Source organism: Exophiala spinifera (assembly GCF_000836115.1).
Source record: "Exophiala spinifera strain CBS 89968 unplaced genomic scaffold supercont1.2, whole genome shotgun sequence".
Taxonomy (NCBI): domain Eukaryota; kingdom Fungi; phylum Ascomycota; class Eurotiomycetes; order Chaetothyriales; family Herpotrichiellaceae; genus Exophiala; species Exophiala spinifera.
In genome coordinates this window covers 1296435-1309622 of record NW_015622514.1, presented here as the reverse complement: position 1 = coordinate 1309622, position 13188 = coordinate 1296435, and the positions used below count along the sequence as shown (strand labels likewise).

The window sequence follows — 13188 nt, the reverse complement described above, 5'->3', positions numbered from 1 at the left end:
AAATCCTACTGTTTACATCTACCTTTCCACTTGGCGAACACTAAGGTAGTGGCGTAGAAGGAACACCTTCTTCGGTCAGCGAGCCCATTAGATGCAGTGCCGCTGACAAAGGTGCCAGCAAATGCCATGGTCATCAGGAATCTTCGACCTCGTCGAGAACAGCCACAACCCTGTCAGGCCTGTGTCCAGCTACCTCAACATTGGAACGCGGCTGTCTTCAACCCCGACATGATGGAGCTCTCTCTTGCCCCATTCCGAGACGAGAGAACCACAAAGACGCTTTCCAATTCAGGAGGCCAATAAAGCACTCTCAGGTCGTCTCGGAACGGGGTCCAACTCCGCCATGGGCCGTCGACTCTACAGCACGGTGCTGCTGCGCAATCCTACTCAAGATACGATAGACGCGCCTCTGACAGTCAGTCATCTTCGAAGTAGGGTCTAGCGCGCGTCTCGGTCTCCGTGGGCAAATGCGCAGAAAGGTGTTGCAGGCTTCACGCACGCCATCGTGTATGTTCGACCAGGGAGATGAACAAAGCCGATCGATGCTTTGCCCAGTCTCGTAACAACGTGCCTATCGGCAGTATCTCAAACTCTTCCCAGCCAAAGCAGGCTCTTCGGCGTCAGCCAGAACTGCCCGTGAGTCGTGGCACCTTGGTTCGAACCGGTCTCTTCAGACTCTCTCTCCAGTGCGCGCTTGAGCTCGACCTGATGAATCTTCCAGGACCTGAGCACCAACGTGCTTGCCGCAGCCAAGAGGAACATACAGCCCACGAATATCTGCGAGCTGAGGTAGCCGGAGGCGGCAACCATTTCCAAGGCGATTGGCTCTGCAAACGTCGAGGGCAGCACCAGAGCCAGACAGATCATGCCAAACGCAGAGGGCAGGCGCTTGAGCCCGACGACCTCGGTGGTCACGGGCGCCACCGTGCTCCAAAAGATACCACAGACACAACCAGAAGCCAGAGCGAAGAAAAGGAGAAGCCCGTACGTCTTCGCCGGCACCCACAGCGCCAGACACAAGACGCCAGACAGGGCCGTCATGAGAGCGGCCATGTTGAGGCGGCCGAACGAGTCGCTGTAGTAGCCGATGATGGGGCGTCCGACGCCGAGCCCGAGGTTGAGCAGCGCCCCTACGACGGAGCCCTGGCCCGGTGACAGACCGATGGAGACGGCGTAGTTCGGGAGCGAGTAGAGCAGGACAATGTACGCCAGTTCGTTGCCGACCCCCCACAGGATGACCAAGATGACTTCGACGTGCTTGTACTCGCGGTAATCGAAAGCGTCCTGCACCGGCCGGATGGCCTTGTTCCGGTCTTTGAGCAGCACCGAGCACACGGCGTTGACGACCAGTCCGCACAGCGCCAGGACGCGGTAGGTCCAGTCCACGCCGACTTCCTGGACGAGACGGCCGGCGACCAGGTTGTACACCAGGCCCCCGAGGCCCGATCCCGAGGCCGCGATCCCGACGGCCAGACTCCGCCGCGTCGAGAACCACTGGGGCAGCACGGCGGTGGAAGGGATGTAGAGGAAGCCCAGCGCAAACCCGAAGCAGACGCCCTGGCTGAGGAACAGGTGCCAGATCTCGGTCGCGTACGAGGCGCCGAACATGGCCGCGAAGACGAGCAGAGTGCCGACGAGCAGCGTGTTCCGGGTGCCTAGCGACTTGACGGATAACGCCACGACGGGCGCGATGATGCCTGACGTGGAGATCGAGAGACCTCCTATGAGCGCATACTCGAGACGCGAGGCGTTTTCGAACGTAGAGTCAGACAAGTAATGCGCCAGGAAGATGCCCCATGCCTGACAGTCGCCTTGTTGATCAGCAAACGCACCGCACCTTGGATAATGTTGGCTGCTGCATTGTTATGGGAGGGGAAGTGGAGTAGTGTAGAACTTACACTGTTCAATCCCCAGGTGTGAGCGTTGATCATGAAGCAGCATGCCGTGCATACCCAGGCGTAGCCACCGTTGGGCGGAGGCTCTTCGACCGAAACGACGTCTTGTTGTTGTTGTGGTGGTGGTGGACGACCGTCGTCGCTGCTGATGAGTTCGGTGGCCGGCTCGGGCTGGGGATCAGGCGATGGACTGCCTCTGCCTCTGCCTCTGCCTCTGCCTCTGCCTCTGCCTCTGCCTCTGCCTCTGCCGTGCTGGGCTTGAAGTTCAACCTCGGAGGAGGATCCCATTGTAACTGGAGTCAGAAAGTAACCAAACGACCTACCAAACCCCCCTCTTATCTGACGACGAGACGAGAATTGCAGTCCTGAGACGACGAAACGAGATCGACCACAGACTGTCCTCAAGCTAGTGTTCTTGGTTGGGTGTGCATGTGTGTGTGTGTGTGTGTGTGTGTGTGTGTGTGTGTGTGTGTGTGTGTGTTCTCTGGGTTATGTGAGTGGTCGAGTAGGTTGAAGTCTACGATCCATAATTACGATCACTGACACACATACCTGTAGGTTCCCCAGATAAGTGTATGTGAGACGGTGCTGACCTGCTGATAGTCCGTCTCGAGGGACATATGTAATCGACGTGTCATAAGGGCGGTCTGCGCGCGCACATCGCCGTCATCCATTCATTTGCTTTCCGAAGCGAACAGTGTGTCTGACATATCGTATCCGACAAAACACCAGTCTCATTAATGCGGGGATCGGAGTAAATCGAAAAGTTTAAGAGGGCTTCACTTGCAGTACTCAAGCGTGTGGTATTGCACAATAAGAGCCCATGCGCAACAAGCAGAAGTGAAGCTTAAACTGTCATACCTAATCTAGACCCTGTACTTTTGACCTCCGATGATGCAACAAAACGAAAATGGCTCCCCTCGAAAAACACACGATCGAGGAGTGCTTGATACTCGAGTAAAAGTCCTACTCGTGACGACGTGTGTCGTTGCCCCGTCGAAGAATCCCTACAGCGTCCAGCGAGAGCGGTTCACTTGTAGTATCGCGACCAAGGAAACTCTGCCCTCCCAAGTCGACATTGGTGCGAGCGAGTAAAGAGTCACTGCCCGTCCCTGCAACTGGGGTTTTCTCTTTCGATCTGGAGGTCCCGTCTTCCTTTTCACTTCCTCCTTGTTGAGACGCTCGGCTCCGTGATCTGGAATCCTCTTTCAGTCCCAATGAAAACTTCAACCGCGGTCGACTGTCTGAAACGCCCTTCTAAGACGCTTCAACAAAATTGGATGTGGAAGCTTGTGAATGATTCGATTTCTCAGACCGAGGGTTGGATTGTGTCGAATGCAAAGAGTGATTCGTTGTGTCACTATCACATCTCCCGCTACTGGAAAGACTTTGAGCGGTGTGTGCCGCCAACTCATCTCTTGGAGGACTTCCGGTTTCTGGCTTCAATGATTTACGTCTTCTTGCCAAGTCCTTTGGCGACTTGGATCGACTGAGAGTACGACTCAATGAACGGGCAAATCGCCTTGCTTTAGTTCTTCCTCGATCGTTGTTGCTAGCTTGATGGCTCTTGCTACTACCTTTGGAGGAGGCGCGACTTTGCCTTGCGTCATCATCCATTTGGCGGGTGACATTTGCAGCAAGACTCCCGGTATTTTTCTCTTTGCCGCCGCTGTCGTTGACCAAGAGAAAATGCTCCTTTTCTCGGGGAGAACGAGAGCGAGATTGGTCCCCGGTGTCCGTAGCTTGCATCTGTAATTGACTTGACCATAGTTCGTTATAATGTCCATTCGCCTTCATCAAAGTATTGTGAGTTCCTGATTCAACCACGCGGCCATCCTGGATAACAAGGATCTGGTCTGCGTGGAGGATAGTCGATAGGCGGTGTGCAATTACGAATGTGGTTTTGCCTGCACAGAGCTTCCGCAGACTGGCTTGTATTTGCTTTTCCGTGATGCTGTCCACAGCGCTCGTAGCTTCGTCCAAAAGCAGGATATTGGCTTTTTTCAGCATCGCCCGCGCTATTGCCAATCGTTGCAACTCCCCTCCGGAGAGCTTTGTCCCACGTTCGCCAATCTGCTCCTGGTAACCATTCGTGAAGGTGGTGATCTTTTCATGAAGCGCAGCGGCTTTGCAAGCCTCGATGATGTCTTCATCCGTGCATTCGAGATCAGGATATCTCATGTTTTCCATTATTGTCATGTTAAACACCACAGGAGTCTGAGGAATAACTGCAACGTGTTTTCGAAAACTCTCCATCTTCACTTGCCGAATATCTTGGCCATCGACCAAAATACGGCCTTGATCCGGATCATAGAAACGGAAGAGGAGTTTCAGGAGAGTACTTTTGCCTCCTCCAGTCCGTCCAACCAAGGCAACAGTCTGCCCAGGCGCTGCACGGAACGTGATGTCGTCTGCTACTTTTCTGTGGCCGTCGTAAGAGAAGGTCACATTTTCAAACCCCACCGCTCCAGCAAGGAACGTGAACACCTTTGATTCCGGCACATCTTGCACGCGGGGTGACTTCTCCAGGAGAACAAGTAACTTCTCGGCATTAACCATCTTCTGGCTAATCCTTGCAAGATTGTATGCAAGGGTATCCAAAGGATATGTAAGTTGAGTCCAGTAGGTGACCAAAATCACAAAGTCGCCTACTTTTCGATCACTATAAGCAATTTGCAAGGCTCCAACGCAGCATGCAGCGACAAAGTTGATAGCCAAAATTGAATATCGTACTCCCCTGCTCCAAGAAGCATGGGCAAAATAAGTCATATCTGCAGCTCGATTGGCATCGCCCTTCTCCCGATACCGCTGCTTCTCGTATGGCAGACGACCAAAATGAGAGACGGTCGACCAATTAACCGTGGACTCAGTCAGTTGGTAGTACTGGTCATGCCATGCGTCCAGTGATACTCGACTGAGTTCGCGATTTCTAGCCAGCGCTTTAAAAGTGAGCCAGTAGAAGAAGATGGTGGTTGTCATGATGACGAACAACATGTAAGGTCCAAACATGATTGTGAGAACCACGGCCGCTGCCCCAAAGTCGATGACGGTTGGCGCGAAGTCGAAAATGATATCTTTGAAGAAATTAATTACATCCTGACCCTGATGCATGGTTTGCCATATGATTGAAGACTTCTTCGTGTCATGAAAATCCGCAGACAGGTTCATGATATGGTCGTATGAGTGTCGATTCAGCGCAATAGTCATATCGGTGACGACTTGGTAAGAGAGGTATGTCTCCAACAACGATAAACCGGCAGCCGAGCTGCAGAATCTGAGAAAGCAATAGAGACCAATTGCTGCCCACGGTATATGCGAGCCCAGTCCGCTGACGACAGCTCCCAGGGTTAAAGGAAGCACAACCATCACAATCCGCTCCACAAGGCTGGTCAGGAGCATCGCGCCCAGAAATGTCTGATTCCGGTAGCCTTTTGGATACATAAAGGGAACAAATATCTTGAAGGATGCAAGATACTGCCATCGTGGTCGGTTGCGGATCTCTAGTCTATCCAACTCGTCCTGGTCTGTTTTCTTCGATTTACCAACTTCATCTGATTTCGGTCGTGAACTTGCGTCACCAAGTAATGCTTGTGTCTCCTCGTCAGTCCCAATCTCATTCCCGTCTCTGTAATATGCCACAAAAACACTCCCAGAAAGGAGGGCCGTCAAGGAAATCCTGACAACTTCTAGGATGACGTTGGCAGGACTAAGAGGATTCGAGCGGTGTTCGTTCTTTACTTGAAGGGTTAAAATGGCACTCTCTGAAAGTAGAAGGATAACCCAAACGCCATATTGGGGATAAGAAATGCCGCTGGAAGCATCCACGGTCTCCAACAGAAGAATGCCCCAGATCAGAGTGACGAATAGGGAGTACAACACTTCCGGATCGTTGGTCAACGCTGGGTTGCTGTTCCTGATAGCAATGATCGTTTGTGCACAAGTTGACAGAACCACCAGGCCACAAAACATAATTTGGACTTTGCGCATTCGTCTTCCAGTAGACCAGCAAGGATTGAATAAAGCATAGCAACAGGCGATAACGTGGTAGCTGAAAGCTAAGACTATGCTGAGACCTCGCACCACGTTCAGTTCGTTGAATCGAAGAGACATGACGGAACACAAAAGAGACGCAGATGATTGAAGTCGATTTGCCTTTGGCGGATGAAATCCGAGTTTTAAAGAACCGATGCAGCTCAAAGGCAGGGCTGAAGATTAGCGTGGCTGTTGCCTGAGGCGCAGGCCTCGTGGCTCATACAGGCACCACGTACGGGTGGCCTAAAGTTGGGCTCATCTGAAAATGCATATTGCTGAAACCGGTGAATCCATGATGTTGCTGACTCGATAGTGATTACTTATTAGCGGGATCAAGTGACTCCAGCATCAACGGTGACTGAGTGGACTTTTTGTGTTGTAGCCTGGTTGGCGAAAGGTATTTCGGCTGCCTGTTTGTTCCTTCCGCGGTGTAAACGAGAAAACGAGGGGGAAATCGATCCATAACCAGGAAAGTGCACGTATGGCACCTTGTTTGTTCTCACGTATTTGGGGCTGAGACGTTCATATATCTATCGTTCAATGTGGAAGCAAAACTGTGCCCCGAGACAGCGGCATGGTCGGCAATGGAATAGATGACCGATACGAGACACCCCTGTCCTTAGGATCTCAGGCGCTCGAGCAAAAACATCGGACATCCACGCTAGCGCACTGGCAAGCAATCGAGTCCGATCCCGATGCAAATCAGCAGTCTGCTGCCACTACACGAGTTCGTTTGCGCTTGAACAACATGAAGGCTGACTTTGACAAAAAATCAATCCCTGTCCGTCAGGCATGGCATCAGATCGTCGCAAATCATGTCGAGGTCAGTGTCGCACCACACCTGTGGAAAGAGGCCACAGCATAACAGTCTCTAGCCTTGAGTCAGTGAGACAAATCCCCGCCAGACCCTTCAGTCACGCCCCAAACTTAGAGCTCGGACTAAAGGCATTTGGGAGCTTCCATGGTAGGCTGCCCCAAAAAAGGGTCCTATGGCTGCACGAGCGACCTCGCGGAAAAGACCACCAACAACAGCATCTTGCAGGTCTGACCCTGTTTGCTTAAAGTCGGGGTAGGCATTCAATTCGAGAAGCCAAACGTTCGCATTTTGGTCGACCAGGAAATCAACGCCAAAGATTTCAAAAGCGTTTGGCAATGCTTGGAAATGCACCATCTGCTCTCGGGCAGCTGCCTCAAAGACTTCGCCCGTGACGTCGCAAATCTGCTGGAATACCATTTCTTTCCAATCAGCTCGCAAGTGGGTTGATTCGAGGCGCCAGAACTGGTGGACAGAGGAGCTCTTGGTCTCTTCGTCCTGGAAGCAGGTATTTGTCAGGTGTTGTGCAAGGTCCAGTATCTCTTCATCTCCGCTGTGACCCGGGGATTGATATTGCTTGGCTGCGAACAAAGCCAGCATTTCTCGATAAACAAAGACCCTGAGCGCTCCAGCAGCAAGTACATATGCACGAATATGGAATTTCCGATTACCGTACGCCTCCAGCAGAAGAGGTGGGTCGATGTAGGGTTGAGCTATAAAGTGCCTGAGCTGGGAGGTCATGGCGTGATCCTGGTTCGAGGCGTCTTCTGGGTTTTCCGTGGTATCTTCGTCCTTCCTGTGATCGGTTTCATCTTCCTCGTCGCCCTCAGAGTCCGACCCCTCCCAGTCTTCAAAAATGGCCTGGAGTTCGTCGAAGCTGGAAAATAGTCTGATGCCATTTCCTCCATCGCTCATGCCAGGCTTCAAGATCCACCAGTTCTTTGACCCTGTGGATTCTTTACGCTCGTTCTCGGCCATGCTTTCGTTCAAGTCCCAGGCGTCCACCAAGGCCTCATCCAGGAACTCTGCATAATCAAGCTCAAAATGAACACAAGGGCGGAAATGCTTGGCCAATACACTGTCCGGGTGCTTGACCAGCCAGGTGGATACTGTATTCGAAAGATAATGCTTGCGAATGAGGGCCTTCCTGATAACATATGCACAAACCTGCGAGGTTTTTGAGTGTTGCATCGCATGCTCAAAATCTAGAGACTCGTACGCGGTGAATTGTAACACGGGTATCGTGGCACGCTGCAATTCGCTCACTGCGGAAATCTGCTGTATTGAGAAGTCCTCTAAAGAGCGAAGACCTTGCAGGATCAACGGCTGCACGTACGGATCCGGGTAGTCAACCACCGCGTAAATAGTATTGGAGGAGGACTCGCGTGTCAAATCCGATTTATTATGCTCCCTTGAAGTATATTCGGTCAGAATGCCTGCCATTCTCACAAGATACATCAGCCTGACTGGACTGGCGAACTTACTCACAGCTTGATTTCGCCAGTGTAGTGAGGCAAGTGCCAAAAGTTGGCCACCAGCGGCGTGACAGTTATATTGCCCTGCAGCACCTCCCAGCCGTCTCCCTTCTGAGCGTCTGTGACAGCCTTTCGCACGTCCTGGAAGTTGGGGGCCCATTTGAACTTGCGATGGAGTCTTCGCGGAACCTGCGTGTGGCCTTCTCCCCCCTCCCGTATGATTTGCTCCTCGGTGTTCGGGTCGCGGTCATCCTCCTCGGGCGGCAATTCTTCAAAGGAGCTTCCGTTGTGCCACCGGTTTTGCAGCATCTCGGTGTACACGATCTTTTTCTGCTCGACGTCTTTGCGCAGCGGGACATTGATGCTGTAGAGATGCACGTCGTCGGGCCACTCGTTCAGCAACTTCTCCATGAGCCGCGCGCTCAGCTTCGAGGCGGTGCGGATGACTTCGGGGTCGTGCTCCCTCGAGTCGAAGGCATAAGACAGCGCGATGCTCTTCATCCCGCTCATTGCGCCTTCCAACGCGCCGCCGATCGTCCCGCTGGACAGGGCGAACACGGCGGTGGTGTTGCGCCCATAGTTTGGCCCACTGACCACGAGGTCGACGGGGCCTCTGTCCTTGAAGAAATGATGCAGACCAATCTGAACACAGCTCGCCGGGGTTCCGTCTATCAGGATCCACTCCTCGCCGCCGTCATTGAACGGTCGATCTGAAGTGACGCCGTCGTCTTTGTGTAGAGTCCCGGGCCGGAAATACGTGGGCGTCAGAGTCTGGCCGACAATGTGGGCCTTGCCGATCCACGACCTCTGTACATGGGGCAGAACCACCGAGACGGTGTGTCCGGCTTTTTGGAGAGTATCAATCAGAGAATGAACGTACGGTGACGACTGATTCGACGGCGGGCCATCGTCATTTACAACCTGCTCGGAGAATTAGTTTGGGATTTTCGTGAGTTTCGGTCGCGTTTGTGCTCACGAGTATATGCATGTCTAGAGACGAGTTCCCGAAAAAGTAAGAAAAGAAAAGAGAAAATCTAGGAGCAAGGGACGCCTCTAATGCAATGCTAGAGAAACGATGGGCAAGCAAACTTGACGAGGTACAAGGTTCTTGATCTGGTTCTTTTCCTCGTTCCCCAGAAAGACTTGGCATGAGGTGATTGTGGTTATGTAAGCATCACCTCGGCTCGCATCACGTGTTGCCAGCACCTACCAAAGGGGCCTGTGGTTAGATTAGAGACTGTCACCACCGACAAAATCGTCTTCATCTCTCGTGGTGCTGAAAGGTACATCTTGGAGAGGTGTTTCGGCTTGAAGTTCACGGTTCGTTGCGCGGATGACGATATAGATCGTGCTTGGACCCATTTCTCAGCTCACAATGAAGGTCCGTGGAGGAAAGCTCGGGAGAGCGAAGAACTCGATAGATCAATGGTTCTAGATCAACTGTACAACATCAGGTCCCATGCTAACGCTAACATGTATAGAATAGTTTCCTGTTGTAGCCGTGGCTATAGAAGTGCTGAAGACGTGCCATATAGAACGACTATCCCTGTCGCTCATAAGAAAATCCTCTTATCAGGGCTTATCGCAGAGTCACTAAGTTAGGGCTTGTGTGTCGTTCGCTGACATGTGAAAATTCGAGGGCGACGACGCAACGAACGAGACTGTGCGTGGTGTCCAACAGCCTTTCATCAGCAAACACGGTTGAAACGTTCTCCGCAAGCTATTTCTCTACTTGAAAAAGTACTTTGGGAGCATTCACAAACTGAATGGTAACACTGTATGCTCTATGCTACAAACAATAACGACCTTTCAAATCAGACACAGACAACCAACCATGGCCCCTAAAAAAACTCATTCGTGTGCTCATGTCTCCAAGTCTCTCTCACGGGATGCCAGATTCAAATTAGTCGTCGTGGGCAATAAGAGAAGCGGCAACATCTGTAGGTCCTTAGTCTGTCTTGCCCGACTCTGTCTCGCACTGCGCTTCAAGGCATCCACCTCGGCCTTCCATCTCTCTCGACCAAAATCGATATCCCCCGTGCCATCTTACACCAAGCGAGGCGACCCTCTATTTCGCCGTCTTCTCCTGGGCAACTTCCTTGGCTTCTTCCTTCTTCTGCTGCAAGAAGTTGCTGATCCACTTGAGGACGTCGCTGGTCAGGACGAGGCTGGTGGTGACGACGGCTTTGCCGCTGGCCACGACGCCCTCGCCGCCGCACTTCTTGTATTCATCGCTGTAGGTCTTGAGGGCCCAGTCCTTGGTGGTGTTGGCGGTTTCAAGCGGCCAGTGGATGTATGTGACCAACGTATCCTGGATCTCTTTTGTCTCCGACTTGACGATCGGGACGCGCTCGTCGATCTTGCTCAAGAACTTGTCGCCCAGCTCATCTGCCTTGGCGACATAAGGCTTTGCGTAGGACGCGGGGGTCTGGAAGTACGGGAGGGTAGGCTTGACGAACTTTGTGTAGCCGGCGTTGGTGAGGTCAATGGATTTGGCGCCATAGGGGTTCGCTTTGATCGTCTTGATGGAATCGGACACGAGAGGATAGGATTGGAGGTGCTGCCACGGCGCCCAAAGGTCAGTGACCATGCACCTACTTCATCATGCGCTTCTCATCACGGGGACTGTGGAAGACTTACAGAGAGGAGGGCGGAGTGAGGCAGGTCGCCGTTGACGGTAGCTTCACCCATTGTGTGTCGGTTTGGTACGATGTCACGGTTTATTGAGGGTCAACGTGTGCTGGAGAGGTGTGAGTGAGCAGTCTGACGGAATTGTTTTAGAAAGATGAAGGAACATGAGAGAGCGAGAGGGAGTGACGCTGAGACATTTTGTTGAGAGATGGTCAAGGCAATGGATCAAGGCCAGGGCCAGGGCCAGGGCCAGCGTCAGGCTTGGGGGGGGGGGGGTCGCTATCTTCCAGATGCACAGAGATTGAAGCATGTGAAAATGCGAGGACGTCGACGCTTACCTAATGAAGCCGGGTAATTTGCTTGCTGGTCCCGTGCTCGTCGTATTCGTATTTGCTTCCGCCCTTGTTTTGCTGAGCAAGGTACGCGTGGTTTGAGACTTGAGTAAACGTCTTCGCGCTGTGACGATCTCGAGGATGGCGGACGTGAGTGCTTGTCCATCCGTGATGTCTACGGTCTACCTTACCAAAGGCACGTCGGTCTCGCCAAAGTGACGTTGGTCCAAGCTATGGATAGACCGGGATCCCCTACTACTCCGCCCCTACCACGTACGTCCCTCCACACCTCTTCCGAAAGCTACGAAGCTGCCATTCTTTCACATGTCAATCATCTCAAGTTACTCGTACTACTACTTGTTAAATTTCTTTCCGTTCTATCCTGCTGTCACTATCGCTGTCACTGTCCCGCATCGCATTTCCGAAAGCTACAGACGACGCTAACCAACTCGTACCCAAGGTTCGGATAGATACCTTTAGCTAGCTGTTCGGATCCAGACAGGTTGTTTTGCCGCGACCTTGCCATCCTCGTTGAGCTTGCTTCACACCACCTTGAGGGGACCGGGGGGAATCAATCACCTGAGATTTGCCCCTGGGGACCGGACGAGAACACCACTTCTCCCACCCAACTAACGAGGTACAGTAGATGGTGGTGTGCTGCGATGACTGTCAACTGTCAGGCACCCCGAGAGAGATGGTCCGACGCCGACCAGACAAAAGAACCGCATCCTGGTACATACTGTAGTCACTGGAAGTCAAAACTGGAGGACTTCGTAAAAACAAGAGTAACAAGTCCAATCGTCAACATCCCCGTACGCCCGTGCAGATGCACCATGCACCCAAGCTCACTAGCTAATTATCATTCTTGGTCATGGCCAGATTTCCCCGAAGGTGGCTCCCGTCGCGGATGCACGTCAATCAGCCCGAGGAGGATCAAGCAAGCAATGACTTGTTTGTCGCTCCGTATTGGTGGTTTATGTGTGTGAACGCCCGGGCATGTTGTGACTAGCTCGTTGCTGCGCGCCCTAAGAACTCCAGAGATACTTACCCACCTAGGCATCTAACCTACCCGAGGCAGTGCTGATACGAGTTACAGAACAACAGCTCACCTCTCATGATGATGAAACGAGTACCGAGTCTGGCAGGAGGCAAACAAGACGAAGCAGATAAGCTCCCCTCTCCGCGCCCGGAGGCTGCAATGCGAATGCCTGGGTGAGGACGATAATGCATTGCCATGCCATGCCACGTCTCCTTGTAGGGACTACAGTACCTCTAGGTCAAGGGATTTAGCTACGTACATAATTATCAGCATGTGCAAGAAGATAAGAGTGTTATCATCATCATGACTTACCTAGAGTTATTATCATCATTATTATCATTATTTTTATTACGAGTGCTAATATAGAGTGCTGCTATATTCATATGTCTTCCGAAGAATCACATGCTTTCGTTACGCCACTCATCGTCGTTTTTTGTGATTGACGTTGAACACCACCAAACCACCGGGATTCTGCTTCAGCTTCTGGCCCTTATTAATAAAATGACAACCTCGCCTAAGTCTCAACTCTGTCGAGGCACACCGTACAGTACTTGCAGCCTGGCATGTGGCATGTGGCATCGGGACGATCAATCTGTGTGGCGATCCATGCGATAAAGCCAATTTCAACGAAACAACTCCACTTGGTGATCTCGATCAGCACATGTCAGTTCCACACACGGATACCTAGGTAGAAGTCCTGGCCACGGTGGGATTTTCCACCACTGTCACGGCCTTGTTCAATCATTGCCTGGTTGTCAACACCAATACATATGGATATTTTGCTGAACAATATCAATTTACGGTTTAGCTGGCTTTTCTCGCCCCCGCTACCAGCTCTCTCGTGGTGACCATACTATCATGCTACGAGCTACTATTCTCGCCCTTGTTGCAAGAAAGCCCACTCTACTCCTTAAGAACTCCATCCCATCTGTATCCCCTCAACTCCATGTGCTTGCTATGCGTCTGCAAC

At 52.1% G+C, this 13188-nt stretch overlaps 4 protein-coding genes across 4 annotated transcripts; all 4 read right to left on the bottom strand.

Moving 5' to 3' along the window:
* Positions 1-585: 585 nt before the first annotated feature.
* PV08_02760 (uncharacterized protein) lies at positions 586-2183 on the bottom strand (the record flags this gene model as incomplete). Its single annotated transcript, XM_016377118.1, has 2 exons — positions 586-1800; positions 1899-2183. The coding sequence occupies 2 exons, from the start codon at positions 2181-2183 to the stop codon at positions 586-588; spliced, it is 1500 nt and encodes a 499-aa protein (XP_016238688.1).
* A 969-nt stretch (positions 2184-3152) lies between these two features.
* Positions 3153-6005, bottom strand: PV08_02759 (uncharacterized protein; the record flags this gene model as incomplete). Its single annotated transcript, XM_016377117.1, has 1 exon — positions 3153-6005. One exon carries the CDS (start codon positions 6003-6005, stop codon positions 3153-3155), a length of 2853 nt encoding a protein of 950 aa, XP_016238687.1.
* An 832-nt stretch (positions 6006-6837) lies between these two features.
* Positions 6838-9578, bottom strand: PV08_02758 (5'/3'-nucleotidase SurE; the record flags this gene model as incomplete). The annotated part of the gene is made up of 4 exons (XM_016377116.1): positions 6838-8152; positions 8230-9137; positions 9318-9422; positions 9468-9578. 4 exons carry the CDS (start codon positions 9576-9578, stop codon positions 6838-6840), a joined length of 2439 nt encoding a protein of 812 aa, XP_016238686.1.
* Positions 9579-10284: 706 nt separating this feature from the next.
* PV08_02757 (uncharacterized protein) lies at positions 10285-10907 on the bottom strand (the record flags this gene model as incomplete). Its single annotated transcript, XM_016377115.1, has 2 exons — positions 10285-10776; positions 10857-10907. The coding sequence occupies 2 exons, from the start codon at positions 10905-10907 to the stop codon at positions 10285-10287; spliced, it is 543 nt and encodes a 180-aa protein (XP_016238685.1).
* Between the last annotated feature and the right edge of the window lie 2281 nt (positions 10908-13188).